The sequence below is a fragment of the Pristiophorus japonicus genome, chromosome 20, assembly GCF_044704955.1.
Source record: "Pristiophorus japonicus isolate sPriJap1 chromosome 20, sPriJap1.hap1, whole genome shotgun sequence".
NCBI classification, from domain to species: Eukaryota; Metazoa; Chordata; class Chondrichthyes; family Pristiophoridae; genus Pristiophorus; species Pristiophorus japonicus.
The window spans coordinates 88866454-88879798 of record NC_091996.1 but is presented as its reverse complement, the minus strand read 5'-3'; the positions used below and the strand labels follow the sequence as shown (position 1 = coordinate 88879798).

The 13345-nt window shown below is 52.6% G+C and overlaps 1 protein-coding gene across 1 annotated transcript in view; it reads left to right on the top strand.

Annotated features, from left to right (window-relative positions):
• LOC139232820 (uncharacterized) overlaps positions 1-13345 on the top strand; it is a gene marked incomplete at its 5' end in the record, with an annotated part of 29360 nt that continues 16015 nt past the window's right edge. Inside the window, 2 exons of the mRNA XM_070863315.1 lie at positions 1-186; positions 3044-3200. Of these exons, the coding sequence (XP_070719416.1) occupies positions 1-186; positions 3044-3200 (343 nt within the window). The remainder of the gene's footprint in view (positions 187-3043; positions 3201-13345) is intronic.

Sequence of the window (13345 nt, the reverse complement as noted above, 5' to 3'; positions counted from 1 at the left end):
ACGAGGGACAGAGACACGAGGGACAGAGACACGAGGGACAGGGACACGAGGGACAGGGACACGAGGGACAGGGACACGAGGGACAGGGACACGAGGGACAGAGACACGAGGGACAGAGACACGAGGGACAGAGACACGAGGGACAGGGACACGAGGGACAGGGACACGAGGGACAGAGACACGAGGGACAGAGACACGAGGGACAGAGACACAAGGGGGCAGAGACACGAGGGACAGGGACACGAGGGACAGAGACACGAGGGACAGAGACACGAGGGACAGAGACACGAGGGACAGGGACACGAGGGGACAGGGACACGAGGGACAGAGACACGAGGGGACAGAGACACGAGGGACAGAGACACGAGGGGACAGGGACACGAGGGACAGGGACACGAGGGGACAGAGACACGAGGGACAGAGACACGAGGGGACAGGGACACGAGGGTCAGAAACACGAGGGACAGAGACACGAGGGACAGGGACACGAGGGACAGAGACACGAGGGACAGAGACACGAGGGACAGAGACACGAGGGACAGAGACACGAAGGGACAGAGACACGAGGGACAGAGACACGAGGGGACTGAGACACGAGGGACAGGGACACGAGGGACAGAGACACGAGGGGACAGAGACACGAGGGACAGAGACACGAGTGACAGAGACACGAGGGACAGGGACACGAGGGACAGAGACACGAGGGACAGGGACACGAGGGACAGAGACACGAGGGACAGAGACACGAGGGACAGAGACACGAGTGACAGAGACACGAGGGACAGAGACACGAGGGGACAGAGACACGAGGGACAGAGACACGAAGGACAGAGACACGAGGGACAGAGACACGAGGGGGCAGAGACACGAGGGGGCAGAGACACGAGGGACAGGGACACGAGGGACAGAGACACGAGGGACAGAGACACGAGGGACAGAGACACGAGGGGGCAGAGACACGAGGGACAGGGACACGAGGGACAGAGACACGAGGGGACAGAGACACGAGGGACAGAGACACGAGGGGACAGTGACACGAGGGACAGGGACACGAGGGACAGAGACACGAGGGGACAGAGACACGAGGGACAGAGACACGAGTGACAGAGATACGAGGGACAGAGACACGAGGGACAGGGACACGAGGGACAGAGACACGAGGGGACAGAGACACGAGGGACAGAGACACGAGTGACAGAGACACGAGGGACAGAGACACGAGGGACAGGGACACGAGGGACAGGGACACGAGGGGACAGAGACACGAGGGACAGGGACACGAGGGACAGAGACACGAGGGACAGAGACACGAGGGACAGAGACACGAGGGACAGGGACACGAGGGACAGGGACACGAGGGACAGAGACATGAGGGACAGAGACACGAGGGACAGGGACACGAGGGACAGGGACACGAGGGACAGAGACACGAGGGACAGGGACACGAGGGACAGGGACACGAGGGACAGGGACAGAGACACGAGGGACAGAGACACGAGGGACAGAGACACGAGGGACAGGGACACGAGGGACAGAGACACGAGGGGACAGAGACACGAGGGACAGAGACACGAGGGACAGAGACACGAGGGACAGGGACACGAGGGACAGAGACACGAGGGGACAGAGACACGAGGGACAGAGACACGAGGGACAGAGACACGAGGGACAGAGACACGAGGGACAGAGACACGAGGGGACAGAGACACGAGGGACAGAGACACAGGCGGACAGAGACACGAGGGACAGAGACACGAGGGACAGAGCCACGAGGGACAGGGACACGAGGGGACAGAGACACGAGGGACAGGGACACGAGGGACAGGGACACGAGGGACAAAGACACGAGGGACAGGGACACGAGGGACAGGGACACGAGGGACAGGGACACGTGGGACAGAGACACGAGGGACAGAGACACGAGGGGACAAGGACACGAGGGACAGAGACACGAGGGACAGAGACACGAGGGACAGAGACACGAGGGACAGGGACACGAGGGACAGAGACACGAGGGACAGGGACACGAGGGACAGAGACACGTGGGACAGAGACACGAGGGACAGAGACACGAGGGGACAGGGACACGAGGGACAGAGACACGAGGGACAGAGACACGAGGGACAGAGACACGAGGGGACAGCGACACGAGGGACAGGGACACGAGGGGACAGAGACACGAGGGACAGAGACACGAGGGGACAGGGACACGAGGGACAGGGACACGAGGGGACAGAGACACGAGGGACAGAGACACGAGGGGACAGAGACACGAGGGACAGAGACACGAGGGGACTGAGACACGAGGGACAGGGACACGAGGGACAGAGACACGAGGGGACAGAGACACGAGGGACAGAGACACGAGTGACAGAGACACGAGGGACAGAGACACGAGGGACAGGGACACGAGGGACAGAGACACGAGGGACAGAGACACGAGGGACAGGGACACGAGGGACAGAGACACGAGGGACAGAGACACGAGGGACAGAGACACGAGGGACAGAGACACGAGGGGACAGAGACACGAGGGACAGAGACATGAAGGACAGAGACATGAGGGACAGAGACACGAGGGGGCAGAGACACGAGGGGGCAGAGACACGAGGGACAGGGACACGAGGGACAGAGACACGAGGGACAGAGACACGAGGGACAGAGACACGAGGGGGCAGAGACACGAGGGACAGGGACACGAGGGACAGAGACACGAGGGGACAGAGACACGAGGGACAGAGACACGAGGGGACAGTGACACGAGGGACAGGGACACGAGGGACAGAGACACGAGTGACAGAGACACGAGGGACAGAGACACGAGGGACAGGGGCACGAGGGACAGAGACACGAGGGGACAGAGACACGAGGGACAGAGACACGAGTGACAGAGACACGAGGGACAGAGACACGAGGGACAGGGACACGAGGGACAGGGACACGAGGGGACAGAGACACGAGGGACAGGGACACGAGGGACAGAGACACGAGGGACAGAGACACGAGGGACAGAGACACGAGGGACAGGGACACGAGGGACAGGGACACGAGGGACAGAGACATGAGGGACAGAGACACGAGGGACAGGAACACGAGGGACAGGGACACGAGAGACAGAGACACGAGGGACAGGGACACGAGGGACAGGGACACGAGGGACAGGGACAGAGACACGAGGGACAGAGACACGAGGGACAGAGGCACGAGGGACAGGGACACGAGGGACAGAGACACTAGGGGACAGAGACACAGGCGGACAGAGACACGAGGGACAGAGACACGAGGGACAGAGACACGAGGGACAGGGACACGAGGGACAGAGACACGAGGGGACAGAGACACGAGGGACAGAGACACGAGGGACAGAGACACGAGGGACAGAGACACGAGGGGACAGAGACACGAGGGACAGAGACACAGGCGGACAGAGACACGAGGGACAGAGACACGAGGGACAGAGCCACGAGGGACAGGGACACGAGGGGACAGAGACACGAGGGACAGGGACACGAGGGACAGGGACACGAGGGACAAAGACACGAGGGACAGGGACACGAGGGACAGGGACACGAGGGACAGGGACATGTGGGACAGAGACACGAGGGACAGAGACACGAGGGGACAAGGACACGAGGGACAGAGACACGAGGGACAGAGACACGAGGGACAGAGACACGAGGGACAGGGACACGAGGGACAGAGACACGAGGGACAGGGACACGAGGGGACAGAGACACGAGGGACAGAGACATGAGGGACAGAGACACGAGGGACAGGGACACGAGGTACAGAGACACGAGGGACAGGGACACGAGGGACAGGGACACGAGGGACAGGGACACGAGGGGACAGAGACACGAGGGGTCAGAGACACGAGGGACAGAGACACGAGGGACAGAGACACGAGGGACAGGGACACGAGGGACAGAGACACGAGGTACAGAGACACGAGGGACAGGGACACGAGGGACAGGGACACGAGGGACAGGGACACGAGGGGACAGAGACACGAGGGACAGAGACACGAGGGGACAGGGACACGAGGGACAGGGACACGAGGGGACAGAGACACGAGGGACAGAGACACGAGGGGACAGGGACACGAGGGTCAGAGACACGAGGGACAGGGACACGAGGGACAGAGACACGAGGGACAGAGACACGAGGGACAGAGACACGAGGGACAGAGACACGAGGGGACAGAGACACGAGGGGACTGAGACACGAGGGACAGGGACACGAGGGACAGAGACACGAGGGGACAGAGACACGAGGGACAGAGACACGAGTGACAGAGACACGAGGGACAGAGACACGAGGGACAGGGACACGAGGGACAGAGACACGAGGGACAGGGACATGAGGGACAGAGACACGAGGGACAGAGACACGAGGGACAGAGACACGAGTGACAGAGACACGAGGGACAGGGACACGAGGGGACAGAGACACGAGGGACATAGACACGAAGGACAGAGACACGAGGGACAGAGACACGAGGGACAGGGACACGAGGGACAGAGACACGAGGGACAGAGACACGAGGGACAGAGACACGAGGGACAGGGACACGAGGGACAGGGACACGAGGGACAGGGACACGAGGGACAGAGACATGAGGGACAGGGACACGAGGGACAGAGACACGAGGGGACGGGGACACGAGGGACAGGGACACGAGGGACAGAGACACGAGGGACAGGGACACGACGATGCAGAGAAAGGTGCCCTTTCAAGGGAGGGATTGAGGGGGTGCTGAGGGGTGTGGAACGGAAGTGGAAACACTTCAGAACAGGCAGTCAAGAAGACGGCCCATGGGGACCTGCCAGTCACAATGCAGCGACAAAACACCTTACATTTATATAGCGCCTTTAACGTAGTAAAAGGTCCAAAAGGTGCTTCGCAGGAGCGTTATTGTCCCATGTTTGACACCCAGCCATATCAGGAGATATTGGGGTTGGTGACCAGGAGGAGGTCGGTTTTAAGGAGCGCCTTGAAGGAGGAGAGAGACGGAGAGGTTTAGGGAGGGAGTTCCAGAGCTTGGGGCCCAGGCAACAGAAGGCACGGCCACCGATGGTGGAGCGATTATAATCAGGGATGCTCAGGGGGGCAGGATTCGAGAAGTTCATAAACTGAGATGACGACAGAATGGAAAGTCTCGTGTTCCGATCGCACATTGCGTCATGCTCAGGATCGCGCTCGATTAGTTTAATAATTAACACCGAATTATTTTCCCGAATCCAGTCACGATTCCCGGAGATCGGCAGAGCCTGGAGATCTCCCCTCCCCCGCCCCTCTCCCCCCTCCCCACTTTCTCCCCTCGCCCGCTACTCCAGGCCACAGTGACACTGCTTCATTCACTCTCTCCGTGGCTCTGACCCCTCTTTAATATTCCGGAAGGATTGCACCCTGGAGCAAGATGAAAGAGGCAGGATTTCCCTGAGTCTGCAGGGTGCTGACAGAGAGAGATCTCCACACTCTCGCCATCTATCTCTCTCTCTCTCCGAGTACCCCTCTCTCGCCCTGGTCTTTGTATCTGTGCGTTCCTGTATTTGTCTGAGAATTCCTCTCTTTCCTGCTGTATCTCTCACTGTATCTAACTCTCTCTGTCTCTGTCTGTCTCTCACTGTGTGACTCTCTCACTGTGTCTAACTCTCTCTCTGTCTTTGTCTAACTCTCGGTCTCTCTGTCTGTGTGACTCTCTGACTCTGTATCTCTCTCACTGTCTGACTCTCACTCTGTCACTCTGTCTCTGTGTGTCTCTCTCTGACTCTCTCTGTCTGTGCGACTCTCTCACTGTGTGTCTCTCTGACTCTCTCTGTGTCTCTCTCCGTCTCTGTGTCTCTTTCTCTCTGTGACTCTCACTGTGTGTCTCTCTGACTCTCTGACTCTCTCTGTGTCTCTCTCCGTCTGTGTGTGTCTCTCTCTGTGTCTCTCTCTCTCTGTGTCTCTCTCTGTGTGACTCTCACTGTGTGTCTCTCTGACTCTCTCTGTGTCTCTCTCCGTCTGTGTCTGTCTCTCTCTGTGTCTATCTCTCTGTGTGTCTCTCTCTCTGTGCGACTCTCTCACTGTGTGTCTCTCTGACTCTCTCTGTGCGACTCTCTCACTGTGTGTCTCTCTGACTCTCTCTGTGTCTCTCTCCGTCTCTGTGTCTCTCTCTCTGTGTGACTCTCACTGTGTGTCTCTCTGACTCTCTCTGTGTCTCTCTCTGTCTGTGTATGTCTCTCTCTGTGTCTCTCTCTCTGTGTGACTCTCACTGTGTGTCTCTCTGACTCTCTCTGTGTCTCTTTCTGTCTGTGTATGTCTCTCTCTGTGTCTCTCTCTCTCTCTGTCTCTCTCTCTGTGTGACTCTCACTGTGTGTCTCTCTGACTCTCTCTGTGTCTCTCTCTGTCTGTGTCTCTCTCTCTGTGTCTCTCTCTCTCTGTGATTCTCACTGTGTGTCTCTCTGACTCTCTCTGTGTCTCTCTCTGTCTGTGTGTGTCTGTCTCTGTGTCTCTCTCTGTCTGTGTGTGTCTCTCTCTGTGTCTCTCTCTCTGTGTGACTCTCACTGTGTGTCTCTCTGACTCTCTCTGTGTCTCTCTCTTTCTGTGTGTGTCTCTCTCTGTGTCTCTCTCTCTCTCTCTCTATGTGACTCTCACTGTGTGTCTCTCTGACTCTCTCTGTGTCTCTCTCTTTCTGTGTGTGTCTCTCTCTGTGTCTCTCTCTCTCTCTGTCTCTCTCTTTCTGTGTGTGTCTCTCTCTGTGTCTCTCTCACTGTGCGACTCTCTCACTGCGTGTCTCTCTCTCTGACTCTCTCCGTCTGTGCGTCTCTCTCACTGTGTGTCTCTGTGTGTGTGTGTCTCTCTCTCTGTCTCTGTGTGTCTCTCTCTCTCTGTCTAACTCTCTCTCTATCTCTCTGTATGTGTGACACTCTCTGTCTATCTCTCTCTGTGACTCACTGTATCTATCTGTAGTTCCCTTTCATTGGCTCGATATGTCTATCTGTATCTCTGTATCTTGTTCTCCAAGGTCGGATTAGAAGCAGGATCACGTTAAAATAAACACAGGGGGAGAAAACAAAACACAGAGGTGGCAGACTCTGTCTGACCCTCTCTCCCTCGTGGCCCTTAATGAGAGTACAAAGTGCTCTCGTTCTCTCTGTCTTCTTCTCTCTCTCTATCTCTGTCTCTCCCCTGTCAGTGTCTCTGTCTATCCCTCTCCCTCTGGCTCTCTCGCTCTCTACCTATCCCTCTCTTCCTGCCTCTCTATCTTTCTCGCTGTCTCTCTCTCTGTCTCTCTGTGTCTATCCCTCTCCCTCTGTCTCTCTCACTCTCTATCTATCCCTCTCTCCCTGCCTCTCTCTCTATCTTTCTCGCTGTCTATTTCTCTTTCTCTCCCTCGCTGTCAGTGTATTTGCCTCTCTTTGTCTATCCTCCTCTCTATCATCTTTGTCTCCCCATTTCTATCTCCCTCTCCAGCTGTCTCTCTTTCTCCCTCTCTCTCCTACTCCCTCCCCCCTCTCACTCCCAACCCCCTCCCTCTCTGTCTGTCACTCCCCCTCTCTCCCTTTCTCCCCCCCTCTCTCTCCTTCTCCCCCCTCTATCTCCCCTCTCCCTCTCTGTCTCTCCCCCACCCCTCTCTAGCCCCCTCCCCCTCTCTCTCCACCCCCCACCCCCTCTCCCTCTGTGGTGACTGTGAGTGAGCACTGTGTTTATGAGTGACAAGAGCTGTACACAGTCCGTGTGCCTGTAATGACATGTTTACTGAGACCGCCAGTCCAGCGATGGATTTCGCTCTGTGAACACTGCGAGCTTCAATAACATCGGAATGTTACATAGCTCCCCAAAGAGTTGCAAACCAACTTCAGGTCTAACATGTTAATTGAATTATTGGCAGACTGGAACATTGAGTGGGTGGGGGAGGGGTAGGAATTAGTCAGTCAGCCACAGTGTTTACTCACTGACAGGAATCAGTACGATTAACCGATACTAATACAAGTTCCCGATGGTCCAGTGAGTAACACCACAGTCTGGGGTGGTACAGAGCAGGAGAGCCTTCAGAACGATATGTCTCACTGTGTCCCAGCAGAACTGTAACTCACTGCTCCACAACAGAACTATATCTCAGTGTCCCAGCAGAACTGTATCTCATTGTGTCCCAACAGAACTATATCTCACTGTGTCCCAGCAGAACTATATCTCACTGTGTCCCAGCAGAACTATATCTCACTGTGTCCCAACAGAACTATATCTCACCGTGTCCCAGCAGAACTATATCTCAGTGTCCCAGCAGAACTATATCTCACTGTGCCCCAACAGAACTATATCTGAGTGAGCCAGCAGAACTATATCTCACTGTGTCCCAACAGAACTATATCTCACCGTGTCCCAGCAGAACTATATCTCAATGTGCCCCAACAGAACTATATCTCAGTGTCCCAGTAGAACTATATCTCACTGTGTCCCAGCAGATCTATATCTCACTGTGTCCCAGCAGAACTATATCTCACTGTGTCCCAGCAGAACTATATCTCACTGTGTCCCAGCAGAACTATTATCTCGCTGTGTCCCAGCAGAACTATATCTCAATTTGCTCCAACAGAACTACATCTCAGTGAGCCAGCAGAACTATATCTCACTGTGTCCCAGCAGAACTATATCTCACTGTGTCCCAACAGAACTATATCTCACCGTGTCCCAGCAGAACTATATCTCAGTGTCCCAGCAGAACTATATCTCACTTTGCCCCAACAGAACTATATCTGAGTGAGCCAGCAGAACTATATCTCACTGTGTCCCAACAGAACTATATCTCACCGTGTCCCAGCAGAACTATATCTCAATGTGCCCCAACAGAACTATATCTCAGTGTCCCAGTAGAACTATATCTCACTGTGTCCCAGCAGAACTATATCTCGCTGTGTCCCAGCAGAACTATATCTCAATGTGCCCCAGCAGAACTATATCTCAGTGTCCCAGTAGAACTATATCTCACTATGTCCCAACAGAACTATATCTCACTGTGTCCCAGCAGAACTATATCTCAATGTGCCCCAACAGAACTATATCTCAGTGTCCCAGTAGAACTATATCTCACTGTGTCCCAGCAGAACTATATCTCGCTGTGTCCCAGCAGAACTATTATCTCGCTGTGTCCCAGCAGAACTATATCTCACTGTGTCCCAGCAGAACTATATCTCACTGTGTCCCAGCAGAACTATATCTCATTGTGTCCCAGCAGAACTATATCTCACTGTGTCCCAGCACAACTATATCTCAGTGTCCCAGCAGAACTATATCTCACTGTGTCCCAGCAGAACTATATCTCACTGTGTCCCAGCAGAACTATTATCTCGCTGTGTCCCAGCAGAACTATATCTCACTGTGTCCCAGCAGAACTATATCTCAGTGTCCCAGCAGAACTGTATCTCACTGTGTCACAGCAGAACTATATCTCACTGTGTCCCAACACAACTATATCTCACTGTGTCCCAACAGAACTATATCTCACTATGTCCCAACAGAACTATATCTCACCATGTCCCAGCAGAACTATATCTCACTGCTCCCCAACAGAACTATATCTCAGTGTCCCAGCAGAACTATATTTCATTGTGTCCCAGCAGAACTATATCTCACTGTGTCCCAGCAGAACTATATCTCACCGTGTCCCAGCAGAACTATATCTCACTGTGTCCCAGCAGAACTATATTTCACCATGTCCCAGCAGAACTATATCTCACTGCTCCCCAACAGAACTATATCTCAGTGTCCCAGCAGAACTATATTTCATTGTGTCCCAGCAGAACTATATCTCAGTGTCCCAGCAGAACTATATCTCATTGTGTCCCAGCAGAACTATTATCTCGCTGTGTCCCAGCAGAACTATATCTCACTGTGTTCCAGCAGAACTATATCTCAGTGTCCCAGCAGAACTGTATCTCACTGTGTCCCAGCAGAACTATATCTCACTGTGTCCCAACACAACTATATCTCACTGTGTCCCAACAGAACTATATCTCACTATGTCCCAACAGAACTGTATCTCACCGTGTCCCAGCAGAACTATATCTCACTGTGTCCCAACACAACTATATCTCACTGTGTCCCAACAGAACTATATCTCACTATGTCCCAACAGAACTATATCTCACTGTGTCCCAGCAGAACTATATCTCACCGTGTCCCAGCAGAACTATATCTCACTGTGTCCCAGCAGAACTATATTTCACCGTGTCCCAGCAGAACTATATCTCACTGCTCCCCAACAGAACTATATCTCAGTGTCCCAGCAGAACTATATCTCATTGTGTCCCAGCAGAACTATATCTCAGTGTCCCAGCAGAACTATATCTCATTGTGTCCCAGCAGAACTATATCTCAGTGTCCCAGCAGAACTGTATCTCACTGTGTCCCAGCAGAACTATATCTCACTGTGTCCCAACACAACTATATCTCACTGTGTCCCAACAGAACTATATCTCACTATGTCCCAACAGAACTATATCTCATCACGTCCCAGCAGAACTATATCTCACTGCTCCCCAACAGAACTATATCTCAGTGTTCCAGCAGAACTATATCTCATTGTGTCCCAGCAGAACTATATCTCAGTGTCCCAGCAGAACTGTATCTCACTGTGTCCCAGCAGAACTATATCTCACTGTGTCCCAGCAGAACTATATCTCACCGTGTCCCAGCAGAACTATATCTCACTGTGTCCCAGCAGAACTATATTTCACCGTGTCCCAGCAGAACTATATCTCACTGCTCCCCAACAGAACTATATCTCAGTGTCCCAGCAGAACTATATCTCATTGTGTCCCAGCAGAACTATATCTCAGTGTCCCAGCAGAACTATATCTCATTGTGTCCCAGCAGAACTATATCTCAGTGTCCCAGCAGAACTGTATCTCACTGTGTCCCAGCAGAACTATATCTCACTGTGTCCCAACACAACTATATCTCACTGTGTCCCAACAGAACTATATCTCACTATGTCCCAACAGAACTATATCTCATCACGTCCCAGCAGAACTATATCTCACTGCTCCCCAACAGAACTATATCTCAGTGTTCCAGCAGAACTATATCTCATTGTGTCCCAGCAGGACTATATCTCAGTGTCCCAGCAGAACTATATCTCACTGTGTCCCAGCAGAACTATATCTCACTGTGTCCCAGCAGAACTATTATCTCGCTGTGTCCCAGCAGAACTATATCTCACTGTGTCCCAGCAGAACTATATCTCAGTGTCCCAGCAGAACTGTATCTCACTGTGTCCCAGCAGAACTATATCTCACTGTGTCCCAGCAGAATTATATCTCACCGTGTCCCAGCAGAACTATATCTCACTGTGTCCCAGCAGAACTATATTTCACTGTGTCCCAGCAGAACTATATCTCACTGCTCCCCAACAGAACTATATCTCAGTGTCCCAGCAGAACTATATCTCATTGTGTCCCAGCAGAACTATATCTTACTGTGTCCCAACAGAACTATATCTCACTGTGTCCCAACAGAACTATATCTCACTGTGTCCCAGCAGAACTATATTTCACTGTGCCCCAGCAGAACTATATCTCACCATGTCCCAGCAGAACTATATCTCATTGCTCCCCAACAGAACTATATCTCAGTGTCCCAGCAGAACTATATCTCATTGTGCCCCAGCAGAACTATATCTCACAGTCTCCCAGCAGAACTATATCGCGCTGTGTCCCAACAGAGCTATATCTCACTGTGTCCCAGAGAACCATATCTCACTGTGTCCCAGCAGAACTATAACTCGCTGTTCCCAGCAGAAGTATATCTCACTGTGCCCCAGCAGAACTATATCTCAGTGTCCCAGCAGAACTATATCTCACTGTGTCCCAGCAGAACTATATCTCACCGTGTCCCAGCAGAACTATATCTCACTGCTCCCCAGCAGAAATATATCTCCCTGTGTCCCAGCAACAACATCGGAATGTTGCACAGCTCCCCAACTACTTGTATTTATATAGTGCCTTTAACGTAGTGAAATGACCCAGGGCGCTTCACAGGAGTGTTATGAGATACAAGTTTTACACCAAGCGGCATAAGTAGAAATTAGTGCAGGTGATCAAAAGTTTGGTCAAAGCATCCAATAAAAGATAAAGGTGCACGGGGTTGTGGGTAATATATTAGCATGGATAGAGGATTGGCTAACGAACAGAAAAGAGAGTTATGATCAATGGTTCATTCTCGGGTTGGCAATCAGTAACTAGTGGAGTGCCGCAGGGATCAGTGCTGGGACCCCAACTATTTATAATCTATATTAACGACTTGGAAGAAGGGACTGAATGTAACGTAGCCAAGTTTTCTGACGATACAAAGATGGGAGGAAAAACAATGATGAGGAGGACACAAAAAATCTGCAAAAGGACACAGACAGGCTAAGTGAGTGGGCAAAAATTTGGGAGATGGAGTATAATGTTGGAAAGTGTGAGGTCATGCACTTTGGCAGAAAAAAAAATCAAAGAGCATGTTATTACGTAAATGGAGAAAGATTGCAAAGTGCTGCAATACAGAGGGACCTGGGGGTACTTGTACATGAAACACAAAAGGATAGTATGCAGGTACAGCAAGTGATCAGGAAGGCCAATGGAATCTTGGCCTTTATTGCAAAGGGGATGGAGTATAAAAGCAGGGAAGTCTTGCTACAGCTAGACAGGGTATTGGTGAGGCCACACTTGGAATACTGCGTGCAGTTTTGCTTTCCATATTTACGAAAGGATATACTTGCTGTGGGGGCTGTCCAGAGAAGGTTCACTCGGTTGATTCCGGGGTGAGGGAGTTGACTTATGAGGAAAGGTTGAGTAGGTTGGGCCTCTACTCATTGGAATTCAGAAGAATGAGAGGTGATCTTATCGAAACGTGTAAGATTATGAGGGGGGCTTGACAAGGTGGGTGCAGAGAGGATGTTTCCACTGATGGGGGAGACTAGAACTAGGGGGCATGATCTTAGAATAAGGGACCGCCCATTTACAACAGAGATGAGGAGAAATTTCTTCTCTCAGAGGGTTGTAAATCTGTGGAATTCGCTGCCTCAGAGAGCTGTGGAAGCCGGGACATTGAATATATTTAAGACAGAAATAGACAGTTTCTTAAAAGATAAGGGGATAAGGGGTTATGGGGAGTGGGCAGGTGAGTGGAGCTGAGTCCATGATCAGATCAGCCATGATCTTATTAAATGGCGGAGCAGGCTCGAGGGACTGTATGGCCTACTCCTGCTCCTATTTCTTATGTTCTTATGTAAAGCACCCAACACCTCGAGTCTCTTTGCCGGGAGCACGCGGAAGGAGCGCACGACGACCAAAGCCCCCCCACCCACCCGTCCCTCCAA